This window comes from Nyctereutes procyonoides, unplaced genomic scaffold, assembly GCF_905146905.1.
Source record: "Nyctereutes procyonoides isolate TBG_1078 unplaced genomic scaffold, NYPRO_anot_genome, whole genome shotgun sequence".
NCBI lineage: Eukaryota > Metazoa > Chordata > Mammalia > Carnivora > Canidae > Nyctereutes > Nyctereutes procyonoides.
The window spans coordinates 34,720,580-34,746,039 of NW_026575142.1; the positions used below are offsets into that span (position 1 = coordinate 34,720,580).

General features: G+C 40.9%; 1 protein-coding gene across 2 annotated transcripts in view; it reads left to right on the forward strand.

Annotated features, from left to right (window-relative positions):
• The window catches only part of CTNND2 (catenin delta 2), a 918,117-nt gene that overhangs the window by 843,658 nt on the left and 48,999 nt on the right, over positions 1 to 25,460 (forward strand). For both annotated transcript variants that reach the window (XM_055308537.1, XM_055308538.1), the window contains one exon: positions 25,002 to 25,212. In XM_055308537.1, coding sequence (XP_055164512.1) covers positions 25,002 to 25,212 — 211 coding nt within the window. The remainder of the gene's footprint in view (positions 1 to 25,001; positions 25,213 to 25,460) is intronic.

Sequence of the window (25,460 nt, forward strand, 5' to 3'; positions counted from 1 at the left end):
AAGCAGGGGGGAAATGTCTCAGTTTTCATGAAAAGAATCTCTGACAATTCGACTTCCAATTATTAGAATATTTTCATATATTCTGGACACTTATTTATTTGTGTCAAATGTCTATAGTTTTCTGTCACTTCTTTTCTTCTGGAATTACGCATGCCAAAAGAAGTTCCAAATGCACTGATTGGATCAGTGGCTCTTAATGTGCTTAAAGCTCCTGCCAGTCAGGGTTCTCTTCAAGTCATTGTAACTCTCTACCCATTAGTAAAACTAAACTAGAGAGCCACGCCTCCAGTGTTCTCATGCTGATTGCCCTGGCCAAATTGCAGTATGGCTGATTGCTTGTCTGCCATCCAGAATTCTCTTAAATTTCAATTAGCTTGTACATCTCTCTGCATGTTCTACTCTCCATGGGTGCCCATTGGTGCTCTTGGTCGTTGGGTGGACATTGTGCTGCATCCTAGAGATGACAGCTTCTCTTAATAAAGAGCCTCCTTGAGACCCTTGAGAAGGAAAGCCACCAGCCAATCTAGACAATTTATTTAAGAATGCACACATTCATGTCCTCCTTGATGCCCAGGCACGAATGTGTGCATTCTTAAATAAACGTGATATGATGAGCACTGGGTGTTATATTATGTGTTGGCAAACTGAATTGAAAGAAAATTAGAAAGAATGTTCACATTCTCATGCTGGTGGTGCCAAGGGAAAAAGGAGAGGTGTGGAAATAAACAGATACCACGCAAATGGAAAAATACAAAGCATATCTGTTCTGAGCTTCCTATAGCAAGGGAGTCAGCCGCCATCACTTACTCATATTTGGTAGAGAGTCAAAGGCAGGCAGCAGAATGGAAAGGTTCACAGTAGAGAAAAGGGAAGGATTCAGATGTGACCTCACTGCCTGTTGGCATGGGGTGGGGTGGGGGGTTGGAGGACTTAACAAGAAATGCTTAGTTAAGGGTGCATGCATATTTGGCTTTCTCTAATTGGTCCAAAACCTGATCCCTAAAGTATGGAAGCTACCAGTCATTAATCAAGTACTGGCTGTTGGGGGCCAATTATTATAAAAGTTATGGTTGGTCTTCCTAGACTGTCACTGGAGATAGCAATCTTTCTCCCTGCAAGTCTGACTTGTAGCAGGCTGGCTTCCTGGGTTTACCAAAGTTAAGGGGCTGGTTTCCTGGGCAGGCTGCCAGAGGTTGTGGATCAAAGTTCTATTTTTGCACACGATCTGGCCATTGTCTGTTCATACATTAAGTGTCTCCATGCTAATATATGTGGAAGTTATAATGTAACAGAGCACAGCTTCTAAAATATACTTTATTGTAAATTAGTTTTTAGTTAGAGTATAATAAAATTGTAATAAAAGGAAACATAGCCAGGTTATTTTGAATCAGTTATCTACTCTGGGTTTCTCTCCCTCAGATATCAACTATATAGGCCAGTCTGTGGGAGTGGGCACTGATTGTAAAGGAAAGCACCGTGAAAATACAAGAACCCAGGAGTTAGCCAATGGCAAAGATTAACCCAACTCAGTATCTTCTTGGATCTGTTTTCTGTTGGGTCCCGAGCTAATGGATACCTATGCATGTGTTTTCCTGTGAGGGAGTGTTTATGAGTTCTTGGTCTGAAGGTCTAGGGGCCAGGAGACCTGGGTCGAGAAAGAACATGGCTTCAAAGAAGGAACCATATCAGAAATTGTTAGGGAAGAAAAAGGAAAGAACACTGAGTTAAAATTTCACGAACTAAATCACATATACAGAATTCTCTAGTGTAAACCATTTAAATAGCAAATTGCTAGGAAGAGATCACTGAAGTGCTACTTTATTCAACTTGATAGACTCTTTCTGTGAACACTTGTTGGGTCCTGCCATGAGGCTAGAAGTAGCTCCATTTTGATCTGTTAACAGCTATTCGTAACCTCATGACAAAACCAGTATGTATCTTCACTAAGACAATACATTCCTCGTGCCTTACAAATTTAGTATTTAACTGGAATGACTGACTCCTACAGGATATCAACGATGAGCTATTTCCTCCTTAAACAAAAGGCACTTTTTGTGTTACTTTTGCACAGTAGTATTGAAACCAGTTATTTATTGAATACGTATGAGGCACAAGGGAACTGGATTAGGCATCTGGAGGATGGAAAGTATTTCTGGACTGGAAAGAATATGGGGAAGGCTTGTAGATAAGGGATAGACACATATATCTGCATTGATGGATGAATAGTATCCCTCATGAGTGATACCAACTCGAGGGCTCTCCGGGGTCTCTCTGGGAAGGGTGCTATTTCCTGGCCACTGATGAGCACAGGAGTTATCATAACACCCTTGATAACTCTTACATTTTCATTTGTCAGGTTGAAAGTACACCACCCATGCCAATGCATGTTTAGACATTCATTTTCTTCCGCGTGCTTATTCCCACCATTGCATGCTGCAGACAAGTGAGAGAGGAAATTTGACAAGCAATTTGTGTTATGTCAGTTACCAAATCATATCCCTCATCTGCCCCTCTAATCACACAGAAGCCTCCCAAAGCCCATGAGGCATGAAGTTCCAGGGGCTTATGAGGTTACTGAGGCAAAGTGAGAAGCCCAAAGTAGACATGAAGGGACTTGAGCAAAAAGAATCCTCCTTTCAGCTACTTAATACAACTGTCCCAGGACTTTCAGAAAGTGACTTACTTCCACCTGTTTCTAGCAGTTACCTGGTGTAAATGTTTGTCTCTCCCCAGAAATCATATGGTGAAGTCCTAACCCCCAGGGTGATAGTATTTGGAGGTGGAGCCTTTGGTGATTAAGATGATTAAGTTTAGAGGTCATAAGGTTGGGTTGAGACCATCGTAATTGGATTAATGCCGTTTTATAAGAAGAGGGTACATATGCACTAAGAAACAGCCATGTGAGCACCCCCAGAGAAAGTGCTGTCTACAGGCACAGAATACCAGGAAACTAATCTGCTATAATCTGATCTTGAACTTTCCATCGTTCAGTCTGCAAGAAACAAATGCTTATTGTCTATTGTTTGAGCCTCCCAGTCTGTGGGACTTGGTTACAGCAGCCCAAGATGACTAAGACACCTCGCTCTGAATCTTAGAGGACGGCTCTAAGCAGCCAGGAAATAGCACCCTTCCCTACCCTCTCCCCTGGGGATGTTTGGCAACGTCTGGAGAAAGTCTTTCTTGGTATAGTGAGTTTGCTGGTAGCATCTAGTGAGTAGAGTCCAGGGATGCTGCTAACATCCCACAGTGTACAGGACACCCGACAGCCCCCTTAAGGAAGCAAGATACAGGCAAAACATCAATGGTGCCAAAGTTGAGGAAACCCGCTCCTGATACTACACACCCATCTGCCTAGAAGCCCTGGAAACCTGAACATTCCCATGTCTCCTTAATAGCATATTATTTCCTATATTTCTCTGATAATTCCAAAAACCGCCCCAACTAGGAAACCCATCAAAACATGACTCTTGGTAATCCAGATGACAGTAGCTGGAAAAAGCACAGGTGGGCCCCTCCAAATGATCGTACTGAGTCCCCTCCATACATGCTTGAGTCTCCACGCCTTCCTGTCCCTGCTGGCTCACCACAGAAACTGTAGGGCAGGCAAGTCCCAGCAGCTCACAAAAGTGAGATGTGCATCCTGGAGCAGATGCTTGCACCATGAGAGAGTGGACCCTGTGGCCAGTTCTCTCCAAACTATTTCTCTCATTCCCCATAGATCCTTTTGGTTTCCTAGGCAACTAAATGTGTTCCTGAGAAATACATGCAGGCAAGATTTTTAAGAGGAAAATAAAACAAACAACCACTTTCATTTGGGGTATAGCGTTTGCTTCAGCCTTACTGATGTTTGTGATGGTTTGGGTTGGGTGGGGTTGGGTGAGGTTCTGGTGGGTTTGTTCATGGCTACTTTCCAGATGTAGAGGTTGCATGATGCATCCTTTAGGGCAGTGTATATGGAATGCCTGCCTTGAGCCAGGCTTGTCCCAGGTGCTAGGAGCTTGGTGATAAGCACCTGTATCCCCTTGCCTCCTGGAGGTGACTGAGGTGAACAGACCCTGGCGCTCTGCTAGAGATAGACCGGGATTTAGGGTGGGGTAGGGCAGCTAAAGCAGCTGCAGGAGAAGGAGAAACGGGAATGCCTTCCTAAGTCACATGATGGCCGAGCTGAGCCTGGAGAAGTTGGAGTTAACCCGACAAAGGAACGAGCAACACGGGAAGCAATAACAAAGGGGGTTAAACCCCAGCACTGAACTCCTGTGTGATACTTGCAACACTACAAGCAGGGCTGCCTTGGGGGGGAGGGAGGCTCCAGGGACTGCAGGGGCTCCCCCGGAGGACTCAGCTTAGTCGGGGAGGCGACCAGAGCCGTGCGTGGGTGGAGGAGGGTCCCAGGTCACTTTGGCTGCTGCGACGAAAACAGAATTTACTTGCACGTATGAAGACACATTCAGACCCATACCACTGTGTCACACAATGAAATCGGTTGATTTTTCGGTTTTTACTGACCTCCCAGAGAACAGTCACGGTGGTCCTGAATGTTTTCCGGTCCCTCCGCTCGCGCACATCTGCCTATATTGTCTCTCCCTCAGGGAGGCCACAGACCCCTTGGTGGGTAGTTGCCTTATTACAAACCCGGAGCCCAGCACAATGGAAAAAGACATGGAAAGAAACAAAAAGCACTTTTCTGCGGTTGGTGTTGGGGTCAGGGACTGTGTTAGGTGACTTCCTTCCTGCATCCCTTCAGCCCCACGGCCCAGCCCCCTCCGTGGCCTCATCTTCCAGGACCGGCACTGGTGTGGCCTGGTTTCTGTGTCGCGTGCAGGCCCCGGGTGTGCTGGTCACCTCTGAGCTCCAAGATGAGATCCTGTGCAGTCACCACTTCCTGGGAGAATCCCGGCCTTCTCTGCAGAGGTATCAACAGTAATGACACCTACCTAAGCAACCCTCCTAAAAGTCCGGAAGTGTTGAAAGGAAGAACTCTTTTGACAATATTTTAAACTTTCTTTTCTGTTCCTGATAATGTTGGAGATTATCCCCAGGAAGATACCTGGACTTTGTGTTGCTGTTCAAGACGCTCTAGAAAAATTGGTCTTGTGCTTGCCACCGGGTCGGTGCTGGGTGTGTGTGTGTAGTGGACTCTGGCGAATGCAAAGTGAGTTGTCTTTTTAGCAGGCGGGGTGAAGCGGAATCCAGTGGTATGACAGCGATGTTTGCAGCCAATGTTAGGGGCTGATACATCATCATTTTTATTTAACTAATGTTTATTTACTTTTGTTATTTTGTCTTAGACACTAATCTTAGAGACGTAGGAGATGGGGATGTCACTCAGGGAGACGCCCGAATATGTTCAGTGCAGAATGACAAATTCCATGGAGCTACCCTGACTGATGATGTGTGAATATTTTTCAAACAAAACAAAAGATAGTTAACTATTATTTGTGGTCTCGTCAAAGTAGCTATTCTATAAACTTGGGCCAAACACATATGTTGAGCAGCGTATCAGTTAGCTAGGGCTGCGCAACAAAGCACTGCTAGCCGGGTGGATTGAATAATGTATATTTCTTGTCTCCTGGTTCTGGAGGCTAGATGATTTCGGCAGGTTTCTTCTGAGTCTGTGAGGGAGACTGTTCCATGTGTGCCCCAGCATCTGGTGGTCTCCCGGAAATCTGGGGCATTCCTTGGCTTGTAGAAGCACCACCTCATCTCTGCCTTCATCTTCACATGGGAATCTGTGTGTGTGTATCTCCAATTTCTCCTTTGTATTAGGGACACCAGTTATATTGGATTAGAGACCTACCCTGCTGCAGTATGACCTCCCCTTAATTTATAACATCTGCAATTTCTGAATAAGTCCACATTCTGAAGCTGTGGTGCCCAAAACTTCAACATATAAATGGGGGATCGGCACAGTTCCACCTATAAGTAGCAGCATCCCTGTATTCACCCCCATTCCACACCAAGTAAACCATCAGCTGCTTTTCACCACAGGATGAGGTGAGCCACTAAATCTCTCTGGTTAAAACCAGCAAGGATGACAGGCCCCAGTCTCTGACTAAAGAGAAGAAAGAAAACACTCATCAAGAAAAAGGAAGGGTGGGGGAGGGGAAGGAAGGTGTCCTGAGGTGTATGGGGACCCCCAACACAAATCCCTGGAATGTGTGAATGCGACCTTATTTGGAAAAAAAAAAGCCTTTGTAGATGTCACTGAGTTAAGGATTTTGAGATAAGTTCCTCCTACATTAGCCCCCTGGGCCCTACATCCAAAGATAAGCATCCTTTTAAAAGACAGAGCAGACACACAGAGAAGGTGGAGGCAGACATTGGAGTGGTGCAGCCCCAAGCCAGGAAAGGCCACAAGCCACCAGATGCTTGAGGAGGCAGGAAGGATTCTCTCTGAGAGCCGTCAGGGGGGTGTGGCCCTGCTGACACCTTGATTTCAGACTTCTGTCCTCAAAACTGTGGGAAAATTAATTTCTGATTTTTAAAATCACCCCCATTTGTGGTGATTTGTTAAAGCAGAAATTAATGGAAAAGGAAAAAAAAAAAAACCAAGCAAGCACGAGGTGTCACTGACCGTGGCCAAGGTGGGCACCGCCCTGAAGTCCCCAAACCTCTGCAACTGTGCTCTGGCTTGACTTCCTAGAGGAAGAGCATAACCACCAGAGGATTCTGTGCCCCTTCCTTGAACATCACTATTTATTCCAGTCCCCACCCATCACTCAGCTCCTGTGCTTGACCTTTGCAATCCGTCACTGGAAGGAAAGGAGTTGCTGTGAGAACTCTGTCGTTTAATGGAATTGTGTTAGGCCAAACAACCACCACTGATCTTCATGCTTTTCGGCAAGCTAACAGCCCATACATGCTTAGAAGCATACTGGAAGTTTCTAAGGACTTGAAAATAGGGTAGCAGAGACTGTTCATAGCGGATTACAAAATGTACGTAGAAAGCATTTCTATAATAGGAAGACACCTCATTTGTGCTTGATGCTTGGTTTAGATTTGCATGGTTTTTATTGTTTTGGTTTGATTTGGTGGTGCTAACCATGATCCTTATTAATAATACTGAAACTCTTTGTAGACCAGTGTGTAGGCTCTTGGGTAATCCTCTTGGATCATGCCGAAGTAGGCTCATCAGGATGCTGGGGCAGGAAGCTGCAGTGCATGCTTCATGTCTCCATTTGAGAAGGTGACACTATCAAGAAGTCATTCCTACCAAGTGAATGGACCCACATTAGCGAACCTCACTGCAGTGAGAGCAGACAGCTCGGAGAATCATCACCATATTTCCTGCTAGGCAGATGCTGCTGTCCAAGGTACAACTTGCAAGAAGATGCAGGGAGGGAGCCTGCCAACCTGTTGCTCTCAGACAAACAGGCAGGACAGCCTCTCTCTCCCCTGCCTGGGCTCTATAGCGCATGAGACGATTAGGCAATTAGAGTTTCCAAAAACTGTGTGACAGTTTAGACAAGAAAACTCAAACACCAGCCACTTTGCTGGGCTTTAGGTCAACTGACCTGCCTCAACTCTGGCTGTGATAGTTTCCTACTTGTTTATTTTACTTTTTTTTAAATTTTTATTTATTTATGATAGTCACAGAGAGAGAGAAAGAGGCAGAGACACAGGCAGAGGGAGAAGCAGGCTCCATGCACTGGGAGCCCGACGTGGGATTCGATCCCGGGTCTCCAGGATCGCGCTCTGGGCCAAAGGCAGGCGCCAAACCGCTGCGCCACCCAGGGATCCCAAATGCTATTTTTATTTTTATTTTTTTAAATTTTTTTATTTATTCATGATAGTCACAGAGAGAGAGAGAGAGAGAGGCAGGTTTCCTACTTGTTAAAACGGTTGTACAATCTCTTCCATTTGTCACATCTTTCTCCTTTGCAACAAATGAAATCCCATGACAATAAAGAAATTACCAAAGGACTATCTAGCTTTTTTTCTTTTCCTAGGATTTTGCAATATTAAATGTTGCTTGTTATAAATATGTCATCAGCTGGGTTCAGATCTAATATTAAGTTATTTTGATTGAGTGAGAGTCAGAAACAAAATTTGGTCCATTTTTGGTTTTCTAGGCTCATTTTTTGCTTCTGTCTTTATATACATTTTTTCTTTTTAAATTCTTTATCTTCATATCTCATTCCCATTTATCACGTTGTAAATAATCCATATAATTATAATAGTTATTGGATTTTTTTAGTATAGCACAAACACACTCATTGAAGTTTTAAATTCATCGAAATATAAATCTTTTAAGATTTAGTAGTACACACACAAACCATAAGCCTATAATATAAACACGGGTGTTCTGAACACATTAGAAATGCCAACAATCCATATATGAAATGTTCACCGTGGTTAATTAATTAAAGGAAAACAGGTAATATTATGTTGCCCAAGATATTTTTAGAATTAATCAGAGAAATGTTTTCATTACCCAGGGAATTTAGAGAAATAGCTAAAACACATTATTTTTATTAAAACAATTTGTCAGTATATTTGGGTTCTGATGTTCTTTCTATTGAACTTGGAATTATGTGTAAAATAAAAATACAAAAGATGCTACATTTCTTTACTCTGAAAAAAAAAAACACGGGCAGAAACTAAAAATTAAGCTCTGACCTAGACATCAAGTTTTGTAAATTAATACTATTAAAAATCAATCTCAGGACAAATGAGAAGTTTTCTTAAAGAAAAGAAATGTTCTTTTGTTAGTAAAGACTGCTCTGAATTTTCTTGTCTCTAGTAAAGAACATTGTCTCCTAAACATAAGGGAGACAGGAATTTTATAAGATCTGGAACATGTTCAGACCTGGGCATATAATTTAGGGCCCATGATGTGTGTTAAAGTGATAGATTGATTGATGAGTCAGACAGCCTCAAGCTGCCTTGAGTTACTTGTCATCTGAGGCTTATTTCAGCTACGAAGGTAGATCATCTAAGCAAAGTAAGACCCTGGGGAACCTGTCACCCAAAGCCAGATAAGATCCATTGGCATCCAAACTTCAGCTCAGTAATTTAAATTGGAATTAGAATTGCCTAGTGGAAATCAGTACTTGGCTTGGCTGGTTGGTACTAGGAAGAAAAGCAACTTGGGAAACAAAATTAAGTGAATCTCAATCAATGAACCTCCTCTATTTGAGAACCTATACTGGGAATTCTCCAGAAGCAGCCTCTTGGTTAACAGAGAAGGTGAACGGTAGTCAAAGAACTCTATATCCTTGTTCTGTGACATTTATCTCTCTGGTGAACAAAGTATGGATGTTGGGGTGGGCATGAAATCAGAACAAGACAGTCGCAGTTAGGAATAAGGTGTATTTAGGGCAAGCCGCTCCTATCAGCCATTACTTAAAATACACTACTGTGCATTGTCTCTGGCCATCTCTTTTATGTAATCAGAGCAATTCTTTCAGTTCTGATTTTATCAACATTAAATTAAGTTGTTATGAAACTGGGATTTCTTTGGTGCTGAAGATCTGTGGATACTCAGTGATAAGTAAGCAGAGTAACACCAACAGCAATGTTGGTCACCTTATTTGGCAGAGCCAACCTGGGGGCATCCCTCAGAAACCCAGTTCTCCGAGAAGGGAATGGGTGACATGCACAAAATTATTTCCTTATTCAGATACATTTAGGAAACTCTCTGTTAAACTAAGTTCACCAAGTGGCTTTATTTTGTCTAACAGGATTGGCAGAGACTTTACTTTGCTAATATACATTGAAAATCTCTGAATTGAATGTCAAGCACAGCATTTCCCACAAAACGCTACAGAGAAACCCTTTCTAGAACACAGCATCCTGTAGCACTAGTATTCCTGGGATCTGTCATAGAGGACGTTAATAGCAGCAGGATGGGTGTGAAGCCAATTCTCGTCCATCCAAGCACTATTGTTGCATCTTCTTACATTGTATAGTCAAACATAAATTGTTTAGTGATGTGTCAGTAAACATGTTATTAGATATCACTCAGTCCTCCATTTATATTATTGCTGGAAAGATCAGTTTCATTTTTAAGCTAACTAGACACAACTCCAATGAATGTCATAGAATGACTGACTGAATAAATGAGTTTCAGGGCAGGTGTCATACAGGTGGTCAAGATTTTACCTCTGTATGCATGTGTGGTGGGTATAGCATAACATGGAGATGTTGAATCCCTATGTTGTGCATCTGAAACTCATGTAATGTTGTGTATCAACTATACTCCAGTTTTAAGACTTTTTAAGAAGAAGGATTATATCTGTGGAAAGAGCTCAGAGGCAGGAGGGAGGAGGGCCAGTCTGAGATGGGAGCTTTTAGCCAGGAAACTCACAGAGAGGTACCAAAGCCAGAAGACAGCTCTGCAGCCTTACACACATGGTCTAACCTCTTGGGACTGCCTTCGTCTTCTATGTAAACTGGAAGTGCACCTGCCTTTGTTATACCCCTAGGGAGATGCAAAACAGAAATTGAAAGAGTAGATGTGACTTTTCTTAAGAAAGTTAAGCTACTCTATAATGTAATCTGTGAGCAGTAGTATGTGAAGAGAACCTGTAGCTGATTCTCTCTCTTTGGGACCTTCATTGATTTTTATTTTGACTGAGGGGTCAATGAATTTGAGAAGGCAAGAACAAGGGAATGCAGTGTTGTAATTTGTCATTACCTGCATTCATCAGTGTATTACTGTTATCTAATGTGCTAGTGTCAGGTAGGAGGACTACTGTCTTCATTTTCTGTTCCTAAAAACAAATTTTGCTTATGAAAATGTGATCTCATCTTGTCTCTTTCTCTATTGTCTTCTAAAATTTTCATCCTAGGAGAGTTCTTGGGTCTTTGTTGGATAACAATCTTGGCCTAAAAATAAAAAGGCCTCCAGAGTATCTCCCCTGAGGCTAGGATCAGTAAGTTTAAAGTTTTCACCTTTACCTCATTTCTCCTAAAATTAGACAGTGAATTGAGATAAACTTTTTTTAGCTATCATACTGAATATTTAATCAAATCACTTAAATCCTGTTATAATGTGTCAAATCAGTTACTTGATTCATTTTCAATATTTCTCAAAAATCAGTTTCTTTCTAGTTCAAAAGATGCTTCAGCAAACTTCCTGTTAATTAACTGCCATTTTTATTTTTAGAGCAATTCTTATACAAATTAAATATGCTTATCTTAGCTACCTCCTTGTCCATATTTCTACTCATTACCTTACTTCTCAAGAAGTATAAGAACTACTCAAAATCTAATTCAGTGAAATCCTCTGGATAAGGTCCCAAGGTACTAAAAAGTACAATTCCTTTTGTCTTCCAAACAGATGGAATAGGTTATTTATTTGGAGGTAATAATTCTTAAGAGAACTGCACACCATACACTATGACCTATAAAATTCTACTTTGTTTAATATTATTTCCATTCGGAGGGTTGAGTTATCATTTGAATCATTTTCCCAGACCAGTTGCTTACCGATTCTAGCATATGAAATAGGTCCTTATATGTGTTGTAAGTCTGTGCTTGTTTTTTAAAATCATAGTTATTAGAAAAAAGCAGAAGGAATTTTTGCATTTCTTCCAGAATTTGTCTCAGCCTCTGCCCACAGCAACCACTGATTGCTTGGCCCTAGCTGATCCCATTTTACGATGACTTTTTTTCTCTCTCTCTTCCTCTATTTGGATAAATCTTTAATCAATTAAAGCAACTGGCAGATCCATAAAACAAGGTTCATTATGGTTCACATTTTAGAAACATCAATACATCTCATTAAATATTTATTCCAACCTAGAAGGAGCAAAGGGACAGAGGTGGAAATGAGAAGGTCCCATTCTGGGAAAGAGGGACTGACATGATCAGACCAGAGGGCTGATGTTGCACAACTATTTTCCAGTCTGTGAAAGGAAAATGTAGGGGCAGAAGCATCAAGAGGAATGAATTTTTACGTACAAAATCTTACAAGGCATCCAGACTTAATAAGAACCAGCTTTCCACATTTAGAATAAAAAAGTACAATTTTACCATGGTTTATAAGGTTATGACTGGTCATTTCAAGCTCGACAGTGGTGTTCTCACAAGATAATCATATCATCTGACGCATGTTGGTATTGGCATGTCAGAGAGAAGTTGATTCGGCAAGTCGGCAACTGATAGCAAATGACTCAGAGTCATTATTTGGGACTAGGATGAGAAGGGTCATCCTGTATTTCTTTTTCTTTTCTCTCTCTCTCTCTTTTTTTGTTTCCCCGGGTTGATTATTTTGTCCTGTTCTCCCGACTCTCTGCTGTGACAAGCACACAGCAAGCGCAGGGTCATGGTGGAGGCAGATTGAGTTACCCATGCACTTCACGGTGCCTCCTGATCCAGAAGCTCTGCTCCTAAGATGCAGGTGTCACTCAGCTGTTTTCTTGTTTGTGACCATCTGTTTGATGATTTACTTTATTTGACCATTTTTACAGACATGGGTGTAGCAAGCAGTGTGGATTCATTCACAAAGACATCTTTACACGTTTATCCAAACTAGACCTATATGATAATAAATCTTGAGAGTTAACTTTTGTTTTGTTTTACAGCACCTGGGTTTGTAAACTTGGTCACTTCATGTAGCAGAAAATTTTTTATTCCCTTTCCTCTCAGCTACTGGGATCAGTAACCCAAGACTGTCAGAGTCACTTTTGCCAGTCTTCACCTCCACAACTATAACTCAGAATATTCTGTCTCTCTGAGCTATAACTTCTCAATGCTCTGGCCATGCTGCCCGTGGATGGGGTTCCTTAAGCCATACAGCACAAGACAAGCCTGAGAGGATGTTGTAGACTTTAATTCCGCCTACAAAATGCACGTATTTTTTTAATGGGCTTGTCATACCTAATTAAATTATATTTGCCTTTAAATGTGACATCTATGGCATGGTTATGGGTACAGATCTGATTTTTTTTTCATTTATGTTCTACTAGAAAGGAGGACAGATTCTAGTTCAATCTGTGAAAACCTAGGGTCAAAGATAGTAAATGGATTAGTCAAGGCATTTTTCTTATATTATTTCACCACAGTTTTAAGTTGTATAGACAAGACCAATCAACATTTGTAGTTATGTTTACAGAATTATTAACCTTCTGTTAGTAACTGACTGTAAATTATGTTTACAGGATTTATAACTTTCACAGATAATTTATTATCTTACTATTTTAAGAATTTATAATGTATTTTTCTGAATTCTGAAGGATTAATTAGAACAAGATTTCATTTAAAGAATGTTTCATCTAGTTTTTATAAGCATAATCTGTTAAATCAAGCATTTGGGACAGAGGAAGTAGAGAGAAGGAAGCTTTTGTAACATGCCCAATTCAAAATAGAACATTAATCGCAATTAAATTTGTTTCATTTAGCCTAAGTAATTAATCCTCATTCTCTTGATCTTGAGTGTTACAGTTAGCAGTATTTCAAAGTGAATGAGTTCTGGAAATCCTGATTGAATCTCTTAGCAGTGTGAGAGTTACCCCTCCACGGTGATGATATCACCTCTACGGGGTACCTGTAGCCAAGAGCCTATTTATTTATTGTATCAAATGTTAAGAGTACCTGTTGGAGTTCTTTAATCAGTATTTTGACGTTTCTTCCAACAGACTCGATTACAGATCTGTAGCTCTGTCAGGGGTCTCTGGGCAAGCATGAGAGAAAATCACAACACCTCTCTTGATGATAAGGCTGAATGACTCTGATTACTCATCACAATCAGTAATAATAAAATTGAGACGAGTTTAGTTTTATAAGGAGTTGGTGACTAGCATGAAGGGAAGTATCCATGATGGACAGTGAGGGTACTGAAGATTTCCAGGATCTCATTATCTATCCCATAAAGATTATATTAAGATTACCACCAACTAAAAATCTCTTTTTTATTTTTAATTTTTATTTAAATTCAGTTATCCAACATACAGTACATTACTTTCAGATGCAGCATTCAGTAATTCATCAGTTATGTATAATACGCAGTGCTCATCACATCATGTGCCGTCCTTAATGCCCATCAGCCAGTTATCCCATCCCCCACCTCCCCTCCTGGGACCCTCAATTTGTTTCCCAGAGTTAAGAGTCTCTCCTGGTTTCTTTTCCTCTCTTATTTTTACCCATTCAGTTTACTCTTCTTCCCTTATGATCCCTTGCAATATTTCCTATATTCCACATGAGTGAGGCCATATGATTATTGTCTTTCTCTGATTGACTTAGCTCAGCATAATACCCTCCAGTTCAATCAATGTTGATGTAAATGGTAAATCTTCATCCTTTCGGATGGCTAATATTCCATTTTGAAAAGTCTCTTTTAACCTAGAAATGGACTCTTTCCTTCAAAAGCCTGTTGACTATTAATGTTCCATTCTTTAACATAAAAGCAAACATGCTTTTAACCAAAATGGAAAATTCATGAGTGCTGGGGGATAATCATATTACTTGCCATGATTAAGTGGAGGTGGAGTTTCCCTCATTTTCATTTGCCAGGTCTTTTTGTATTGGAAGCTTCATAAATAGGCCATCTCTCACACCAGTATTAAACTGAATGGAAACATGCAGAATGCCAGTTCTAGCATCTTTATTGCATGAGGTGAGGAAGAAAGCTCTATGATATTACCCAGCAACAGTCTGGGAAAGCCCTAAGATGGTTTTAGATGTAAAAGACATTTTTAAAAGATTTATTAGTTTGACTGTGGGTTGTAGATATGGGGAAGGCAGTTTCAAAAAAGAGTTCTCAGAGGATGCAAGATATAAGTCCTTAGTGTGTAAAGATAAGAAATAACTGCAGCTTGGTTCAGAACTTTCCCATGTGAACATCATTCAAATTTTTTCAAGAGCCAAGCAATACTATCTTGAACGTTTCACCTCTTGGTCTATAAGCCACATAAACCACAGTTTTAAAATATAGGGGGCTTTTGTATGTTTTCTCCTCTTTTATAATAAACTATTTATATCAGATACCCTTATAGTTACACAGTGACAGATTCTTATGATACGTTAGCTCCAAAAATTCCCTAAAGAGAAAGAAAAGGTGCTAGCCACATTCCAGAAGGAGCTATGGCTATTTACAGAGCATTGTAAAAAAGACTAATAATCTCCCTTTTGCAAAGGGGACAAAGCCCTTTTCACTTTTACCTACAGACATACAATCACCTGGAGATCATCACCTCACTTCGATAACTTCACCCACTGATCAAAAGTAATTTCAGACTGGGGAGAGGATTCTGACAAGCTGGCAGAGTAGGAAGCACCAGGTGTCTGGTTCTTCACATTCCCAGAGTGTATCTGATGTATTTTGTAACTCTGGAGTCTAATGGAGGCCTGCAACCTTCAAGGGAAAGCTTGGAGGGTAAATAGTGACCAATTTTAGTCAATTTTAGCTCTTAGCACAGTAGCAGCTGCCCATCCCTCATCTAGATCAACTTGGCTGGCAGCTATATATGTGTTCCTGAGCAGTTTGCATGCAGCTGATGGGAACCAGGGTGGGCAGCAAGGACCCTGTCCTCTAAACATCAGGGATCTGCATTATGATCACTTCTACTTCTGATCACGGAGGTGCAGACACAGAGGTAGACAACCATTTTTTTTGCACACCTCTCATTGCTGCAAGCCCCTTCCCCTCTGGCTGAGGTGACTTCCTGGGGATTTAGAGTTGGCTCCCTTCCTTCTTCTTTGGTTCCTTTTTCTCCCCTTTTGGGAACCAGACTTTAAAAACTAGGACATTCAAAAGCAAATGCATATGCAAAGGAAATTAACAGTCCCCCACATGCCCAGAAAAGGTACAAGTTCAGAAAAGATCTGAGAGGACCTTAAATTTGTACCTCAGGTTGATCCTCTGCCCAGAGACAGGCTATAACAAATAAAAATAGAACAAAAACAAGCAGCAAACCCAGGGAAGGGGAAGAATCTGATTTCCAGTATTACATGAGTAGATTAGACTCGATTCCAGTGTCTACATTTACACACACACACACACACACACACACAATCATAAAGCATACAAAGAAACAGAAGTGTGGTTCATTCAAAGGAAAAAATTAAAACAACAAAACTGTCTGAGAAGACCAGATGGCAGACCTACTAGACAAAAACTTTAGAACAACTATCTTAAAGATGTTCAAAGAATTAAGAGATGATGTGAAGAAAGGCAAGCATATGATGAATGAATTAAATGGAAATATCATTAAAGTGATAGAAAACCTAAAAGGAATTAAAATAAGAAATTCTAGAGCTGAAAATGACAATCACTGAAATGAAAAATTCACTGGAGGGATCCAAAGGCAGATTTGAGTAGGCAGTAGAATCCATGAACTTGAAGACAAGATAGCTGAACTCATCAAGACCTAGGGACAGAGAGAAAAAAAATTGAAGAAAAGTGAACAGAGTCTGAGAGATCTGTGAGTCACCATCAGGCAGACCAACATGCACAGTGTGGAAGTCCCAGAGGGAGAGGAGAGAAAGAGTCAGAGATATTATTTGAAGAAATAATGCCTGAATGCTTTCCAAATTCGATGAAATATGTGAATCTAAACATCCAAGAAACTCAACCAGCTCTGAGTAGGATAAACTGAAAGGACCCACACTGAGATACATAATCAAACTGTCCAAAGGTGCCATGGGGCACCTGGGTGGCTCAGTGGTTGAGTGTCTGCCTTTGGCCCAGGTTGTGGTCCTGGGGTTCTGGGACCAAGTCCCACATCAGGCTCCCTGGAGCCTGATCCTCCCTCTGTCTGTGTCTCTGTCTCTCTCTCTCTCTGTGTCTCTCATGAATGAATAAATAAAATCTTTAAAAAATAAAAAAAAATTAACTGTCCAAAGACAAGGACAGAGAGAATCTTGAAAATAGCAAAAGAGAAAATGACTCATTACTCCTCAAAAAAGGTTATAAGCAGATTTCTCATCAGATACTTTGGAGATTGAAAGGCGATGGGCTGTATTTTCAAAGTGCTGAAAGGAAAAAAAAAAAAAAACTTGCCAATCTGGAATCCTGTATTCCAAAATGCAGAAGAAAGAAAGATATTCCCAGGTAAATAAAAGCCCAGGGAGTTTATCACTAGAACTTCCCTGCAACCAAAGGTAGTCCTACAGTTTGGAATAAAGTAAGTAGAACTATATGAAGAAATTTAGATCTCAGTAATGGTAAATACATGGGTAATTATAAAAGCTAGTATTATTGTCACTGGCAGTTTGTAAATCTCATATTCCATGTTTTCTACATGATTCAAGAGACTGATACATTAAAAAAACCAATTATTTTGTTTTTAGACATATGACATTTACAAAGATGGAATTTTGTGACATCCATAACTGAAAAGGGTGGGGATGGAGCTATAAATAAAGCAGAGTTTTTATGTTATTGAAGTAAAATAGTATAAATTTAAATTAGAATTTTATAACTTTAGGATATTAAATGTAATCCCCATGGTAACCATAGTAAAAATAGTTATAGAATATATATGAAAGCAAATGAGAAGAAAATTAAAACATTTCACTACAAAAAAATCAAATAAACACAAAAGAGACAGGAATGCAGGAAATGAGGGTCCAAAAAACACTACAAGGTGGGCACCTGGGTGGCTCAGTCAGTTAAGTGTCTGCCTTCAGCTCAGGTCATGATCTCAGGGTTGTGGGATGGAGCCCCATGTCAGGCTCTCTGCTCAGTGGGGAGTCTGCTTCTCCCTCTCACTCTGCCCTGCTCATGAGTGCTCTCTTTCTCTCTCTCAAATAAATAAAACAATCTTTTTTTAAAAAAAGAACTACAAAACAAGTAGAAAACTAAGATAAGTAACTCCTCTTTATCAGTGATTTTTTTTAAAATACAAATTGATTACACTCTCCAGTCAAAAAACAAAGAATGGATTAAAAAACATGATCGGGGCACTGGGTGGCTCAGTGATTGATTGTCTGCCTTTGGCTCGGGTCGTGATCCTGGGATCCTGGGATCAAGTCCCACATTGGGCTCCCCATAGGAGCCAGTTTCTCCCTCTGCCTATGTCTCTGCCTCTCTCTGTGTGTCTCTCATAAGTAAATAAATAAAAGCTTTTTTAAAAATTAAAAACGTGGGATCCCTGGGTGGCGCAGCGGTTTGGCGCCTGCCTTTGGCCCAGGGCGCGATTCTGGAGACCCCGGATCGAATCCCACGTCGGGCTCCCGGTGCATGGAGCCTGCTTCTCCCTCTGCCTGTGTATCTGCCTCTCTCTCTCTCTCTCTCTCTCTCTCTCTCTCTCTCTCTGTGACTATCATAAAATAAATAAAAATTTTTAAAAAAATTAAAAACGTGATCCAACTATATGCCATCTATAAGAGACTCACTCTAGGTCCAGATATTACAGGTGAGAGACAGTCTGCATTGTGTGAATACAGATCTTGATCCTTGGATTCCCCATAAGAAGATTTATGTGGGCATCTGTGCTCAGAATAAAGACAGCCAGAAGGAAAGTAGCAAGCACAAAGCAATTTATTAAAATGGAAGTTCACTCTCAAAGTGGGAGAGCTGGACAAGTTCTATGAGATGGAAATGGCCTGTAGGTTGTCTTGGGATTGGATGTTATTGAGTCTCTCTGAGCTGTGACGTATAGTGGAGTAGTCTCCAATGGAAGCTATTTCAATCCTTTGGGAAACTCCTCCCACAGGTTGGAAGGGTAAGTTTTTGACACTATAAGGTCTGTACATGAGGTGTCATGGCACCCTTCTCCATGGGTCAGGGCTGTTTCCCACAATGCGAATGCATTACAATGAGTTTAGGAGTTACCCTGGGGCAGAAGTGGAAGAGGAGAGCATATGATCTGCACCTGTGGCTCTTTGGTCCATCAACTCCGAGGTCTTGGAAGGCACAAGGTCAGGATGTTGTGCCCTCAGGCTTCGAAAGAGTAGCTTATTTATCACTGTCCTTGCCTCCAGGTTTTGTCTCTATCATTCCCCTTCAAGGACTTGGGACTCTGCCTTGGGGTGTTCCTTCCACCACTCTACTTAACTCAAAGACAGAAACAAATGGAAAGTGAAAGCATAGTTGCACACCAGTGTTATTATTATTATTCACAATTGTTAAAATGAGGGAGCAACTCAAGTGGCCATCAACAAATGAATGGAAAAGCAAAAAGGGCTAGGCATATGCATGAGTGGAATATTATTCAGCCTTGAAAAGAAAGTTTGATATATGCTACAATATAGATGAAGCTCAAGGATGTTATACTAAGTAAAATATGTCAGTCACATAAAGATATATACTATATGATTCCACTTATACGAGATACTTAGAGTACTCAAAATCTTAATGATATAAAGTAGAATGTTCATTGATAGGAGGATGGGAGGATAGGTAGTAATAGTTTAATGATACAGAGTTTCAATTTTGCAAGATAAAACAATTCTGGAGATGGATGGTGGTGATAGTTGCACAATACAAATTTACTTAATATCACCGAATTGCATACTTAAAAGTGGGTAAGATGGTACATTTTAGGATATGTGTATTATATCACAGTAAAAAAAAAAAAATTGAGGGCAGCCCAGGTGGCTCAGAGGTTTAGTGCTGCCTTCAGCCCAGGGTGTGATCCTGGAGACCCGGGATTGAGTCCCATGTCAGGCTCCCTGCATGGAGCCTGCTTCTCCCTCTGCTTCTGCCTGTGTCTGTGTGCCTCTCTCTCTCTCTCTCTTCTCTCTCTCTCTCTCTCTATCTCTCTCTCTCTGTGTCTCTCATGAATAAATAAATAAAATATTTAAAAAAATTGAAACAGAAAGTGTAAATTTAGAGCATCTCAGCAAAAACTCACAGGCCAACTTTAGAAACCCCAGAAACGAAGCCAAAGAGCTTAGACCTCAGAGACAAAGCAGCCATGATGTTTCTGACCCAACACTGCTCTTCATTTTAGCCTTTTTAAAAATTATCTTTTCTCTAAAGTTGATTTGAGAGATTTAAGTTTATGAAGACCTTTGAGTCATCACAAAGACCAGCTATACAGAGGACTCCATCTCGTGTTCAAAAAGAGATACATAATCGGAAGGGACTCAAGTGACGACTCTGTCATCTGCTACCTTACAGAGCACAGGTGGTTAGACCACAAACCACTACTCAATATCGCTACCACCAGTGGGGAAACTAAGTGGTGGCACACAAATCAATTCCAGAAATAGGCTTAGTCCTGAGACAGAAATAGAAACAGAGTCATAAGCAAGCAAGCAAATAACACAGAAGCTGAAGAAGTCAATGAGAGCAGAGCCCTGTTGCACCATCCTGAAATTTCCACCAGCCCTTGTCTGCATCAGAGCTCTGCTAAAAGTGCCCTTCTTGGGCAGCACAGTTGGTTGGGTCTCCTGAGGTCATCTGCACTTTCATGGACCCAACACTTTAAACAGAAGACTTCAGAAAGGAGATTAGAAAGAGAAAATAATTTTAATTCGCAATTTTCTAGAGGTTCTGAACTTAGAACACAGGCTCAACCAAGGGTAGCAGAGTAAGGTTACAGTTAGTCTATCATTGAATCATTGATGGAAACACGGTGTATTGTTCACACAATTACAGTAACTCCACTAGTCATCCCATACCAGTACTGCCTATCAAAAATAAAGTTATTTTCATCCGAAGCTAAGTAACATAGAAGAAAGGACCCAAGTATTCATTTCTACTGGGAACTTAAACAAAACAGAGTGATCTGTTTGTTGGCAGTGGTGCTAATGGCAGCAGAGTTGCTTTGTTTTGTTTCAATCTGAGGGAGCAACATGTTTTTCTTTTTTTAACATGTGATTCTGTGACAGTGGACGATGAGGAGCATATTTCTTTCAAATGGAGGCAGGCTGAGGCATTTACTTTGCTTTCACAAATCTAGGTGTCTTTTGAACCTGATGAGCATCTTCTTTCCTTGATGGGATTTGGCTGTGCTATTCTCCCATATAAAACTAACTAACTTTGCATGGCTTTTTTTTTTCCTCTGTGGGTGAAGAAATACAATAGAAATCCAACTTGTCCATAATCATTGAACTCTAAAATTCACTTGATTGTCACTACTCACCTCATTGCCCCAGCTGGAGACTCCTGAATCTTCTTTCCTCCATCACCCCCAATGCTTCACTTGTCAGTTCCATCTTAGAGTTCTCCATCCTGACTGCCATCCTGTCCCTGACCCAGGTCACAAGTCCTCTTTTTTGTCCTGAAAATTACAGTTGCTTGTTAAACAGCATGAATCATTCTATGACTTTCAGTGTGTGCCATACCATTCACTTATTTTTAATCCAATTAAATCCAGAGAAAGGGGGAGTGGTTCAGTCTACAGTGGGTGCTGGTACCACTGGCCTTTCTGTGGACCTCAGCAGTTCATCCTAAGACAGGAAACTCTTCTGTCTCCTGCCAGACTCAATCCCAAGGTTAGGCCTGTCTGCTTATGATCTTCTTTGCACCCACACAGCATCCCAACACACCACAGGGGTGCCACTGGGCTCCAGGTGCTCTTAATGTCCTGAGGCCCCAGCAGAACATTCCTCCTCCATGTTCCTAAAGAGATGGCATCCATCTGGGGGGGGGCAGCCACTCTCCTCCTTAGCCCAAGAAGAATCTCGCCTCTGTTTCTCTCTGAAATCAAATCAAACCAAAACCCAAACCCAAACCAATTTGATCCCCTTCATGGTGTTAAGCTGTGATAATTGCAGTTTGACCCACCTTGCAACGTTTTCTCATCACCACTGTGGCACAAAAAGGGAATTCATTCCTAAAGAGGATTAATTCCTTTCATCTCTGAAGAAATCTCAGACTTTAGAGACCCAAAAGCTTGAATGGGGTGGGGATGGGGGTGGGAGGAGGGGGTGTCAAGATCCCTCTTATTGGTAGCAAGAATGGCTTTTTCACTCTTTCTGTTGTTCAGAAACATGGGGAACAAAGGAAATATGTGACATAGAACAATTATGGGCACAAGCCACCTTGAGTTGTGGTGCTTACAATTTCAGTAGAAGTTCAGAGACAGATCTATTGTCAAGAAAAAGAGTGTTTCTCCAACCTTTAGTGTTTCTATTCCAAAACCTTCTTCCTTCTCCTTCTCCTTCTCCTTCTCCTTCTCCTTCTCCTTCTTCTTCTTCTTCTTTCTTCTTCTTCTTCTTCTTCTTCTTCTTCTTCTTCTTCTTTTCTTCTTCTTCTTCTTCTTCTTCTTCTTCTTCTTCTTCTTCTTCTTTCTTCTTCTTTCTTTCTTTCTTTCTTTCTTCTTCTTCTTCTTCTTCTTCTTCTTCTTTTTGAGAGAAAGAGAGAGGGCATGTGATGGAGGAGGGGCAGAGGGAGAGGGAGAGAGAGAATCTTAAGCAGACTCCATGCCTACTGTGGAGCCCGATGTGGAGCTGGATCTCATGGCCTGAGCTGAAATCAAGAGTCAGACACTTAAAAGACTGAGTCACTCAGGTGCCCCTGAAACTTTCCTTCTGGAGGCTCCAGAATTCTCTTTGTGAAATACCAGGTTGATCTTGGGGCTCCCCTGACCTAAAGAACAAATCCTGAATGTTCACTTCCTATATCAGGCCTTCCCTGGCAAGCCCAGTGCAACCTAATGTCTCCTTTCCTGGACTTGTTATTAGCCTCACAAGGTCACTTGGGGCTGTAATTATTGTGTTCCTAGATTTTTTTTCCCACCCAGTTAGCCTAAAAGTTTATGAACACAAAGAAAAAAGCTATTCTTGCTACCCAAATTTTACATGAAGATAGGGTTCCAGTTCCAGTATGAGAAGACAGCTTTTCTCAGCAGCAGAATGGAAGGCTAAAACAATCATATGCCCTTAAAAGAATTAACAAACTTCATCCAGACGTCTTCTCTATGGAATAATTTTATTTGATTTTTTTCTCCACATGGAGGGTCAAAAATATAAATTAAAATGTATCCTTCCAAATAGGTTAATAAATAGACTAAATGAAAAATCTCCACCTGTCCAGTAAAATGTCAGTGAACCCTATTGGAAATAATTAGAAATAAAATCATGCCAAAGGGTTTCCTTGACAAGTTGTGGTTGGTTATATATGGTAGTGACTCCTGTCATTTTACACACTGTGTAGTAGATGAAAAACAACAGTGTTTGTACAGCACCCTGGGGCAAGTCAGAGAGGCTGTGCTGGGGTGGGGGAGGAGCTGTCCATGCTCCCTGAATGTGACGGGGACATCTTGTATTTCATTCAGGACTCATGGATTCAGAAACCATGTAGGTTGAATCCACACCTTTGAATTTATCTGATAGAATTTTTTAAATGTCAGTAACAACAAAAACTGAAAAATACTGCAGCTGAAATGTCCAAGGTCACAAACCAGTCCTCCATACTCAGTCAGGAGTGTGAATGCCCCTGGATGCACAATGATTTAAATAGTTGTGTTTCCTTCCTCTATCACTTCCCTTAGGAAGAAAAAATTTTAGGACCCCATTCATCAATCTTCTCACATCTGTGTAACTCAGGTTTGGCTTAGAATGGTCTGTGCAGGTTAATGAACCAATGACGTGCGTGCCAGCATGCTGAGCTCAGCAAAAGTAGACTCTTAGCCAGAGCTGAGTGTTATTTAATGATAAATAGATACAGCGAGTTGCTCCGAGGACTGCCCATGCACAAAGGATCTTCTCCAAACTATTTTAAGTATTGTCTTTAGAAAACAAATAGACTACATTTGGAGATTTTCAGGCAAATCATTTTTGTCAGATACTTCTCAGCTATCAAGTGAACAAAGACACTTTCCTATTTCAGTAATTTAGACATTAGCATTTTTTTTTGTTCAAGCTAAAATAAGCCACCTAAATATAGGATAAGAGCAGATACCAAAATTACAAGGTCTATGTTTTATTTATTAATGCCAAGAATGAAGATACCACTATCTTCAACCATGACTTTCCTTTCCTTACCCCTGGACACCACACACCAGAAGATTAAATAGCCCAAGAGTCTATCTTTTAGAGACATGTGTGGAGGCAAAGTATTTCAAATGGCTTTCAGGAGCTAGCTAAACAGTCTGATTGGAGGAGGGGAAACAAGGAAGGGGTTTAGCTTTGAACAAATACCAATGCCATCTGAAAAAATTTAAGAATCAGCCAACTTTACTATAGGCATTCATTTACTTAGTTTCAGAAGTAAATTAATGGAACATAATTGGAAGCTGCAGGTGGGATTAATTTATGTCTTTCGGGGTTATTGGTAATGCCCAAAATGCTTTGTAAACTAAAAGTACTCCATAAAGATGTCATTATAAGTACCTTTATCATTGGGAGTAGCAAGATTAATAATGATGAAGCAAGTCAAGGAAGCAAAGTTGGATTTTATTTTCCTTGTTTTTCACACAAGGAGGATGTGTCAAATTAGTAAGTGTTATATGGTAGAGCCATACAATAAATCCCATCAGAGAGACAGGTGGATCACTGAGCTAGCCTAGTTCAAAGGACACCTAGCTATGTATTACTTGTAAAGCCTCTCTCCCTTGCTTGAAATGTTTCTCTTTGTTTTAAAAGAGCCAGAACCCAGAAGTTATGTATATGATAATGATCTCCACATATTTGTGGTTTGATCCTTGTTAAATAGTTCAGGTCCCAACATGGTTCCTATCAAGGTATTTTTGAAGTTCTGTCAGAATTACCAAATGTTTTCTTAGCTTCTGTGACTGTCGAGCAGGGACCCACTGACAGCTGACACCTACTGAGTCCTGCATCCTCCGTGATCCTCGTGTGTGACATGTTTTCCACACATTTACCCATTTCATCTTTGCAACAGCCTTGTGACATAGGTACCATTATTGTTCTTGATTTACAGGTTTTAAAAAGCTGAGGCTCACAGGCATGAACTAACTTGCCCAGAAATTCCATCCCACATCTGTCTAACATAAAGGTTTACACACTCACCACAAAGAAAACCTGTTCTCTGTGTGTGTTCACAGTGACCCAACAGCAGAGAATATGTGATGGGAAATGGACAATATTGCATTAATGTGGCCTCTTGTGTTCTCTTTTTCTCCCCTGTCCCTACCTTCCTCTTTACCTCTTCATCCATTTTGGCCTCATTTCAACTCTTTGCTTGACTTTTTTTTCCGAAGGCAAATATGCCATGCGAGACCTCGTCCACAGGCTTCCAGGTGGCAACAACAGCAACAATGCAGCAAGTAAAGCCATGTCGGATGACACGGTGACAGCCGTCTGCTGCACTCTGCATGAAGTGATCACTAAGAACATGGAGAACGCCAAGGCCTTACGGGATGCCGGCGGCATTGAGAAGTTGGTTGGCATCTCCAAAAGCAAAGGAGATAAGTAAGTCGGACAATGACTTCGTATTATGGTAGAAATGGTGCTGGTAGAACTGGTTCTAAGTGTGCCCAACATCCATTGGTTATGGGTAACACTATTGAATGTCACTGAAAAGCATTTGTCTCTTAAAATCAAGGGAAGGGAAATAACAAATGGCTTTCAGTCTTCCTACCCCATGATGAAAGCTGATCTTCCTGATAATTTCAATATGATTAATAACTCATGACTTGGTGACTACTATGATATGGTAA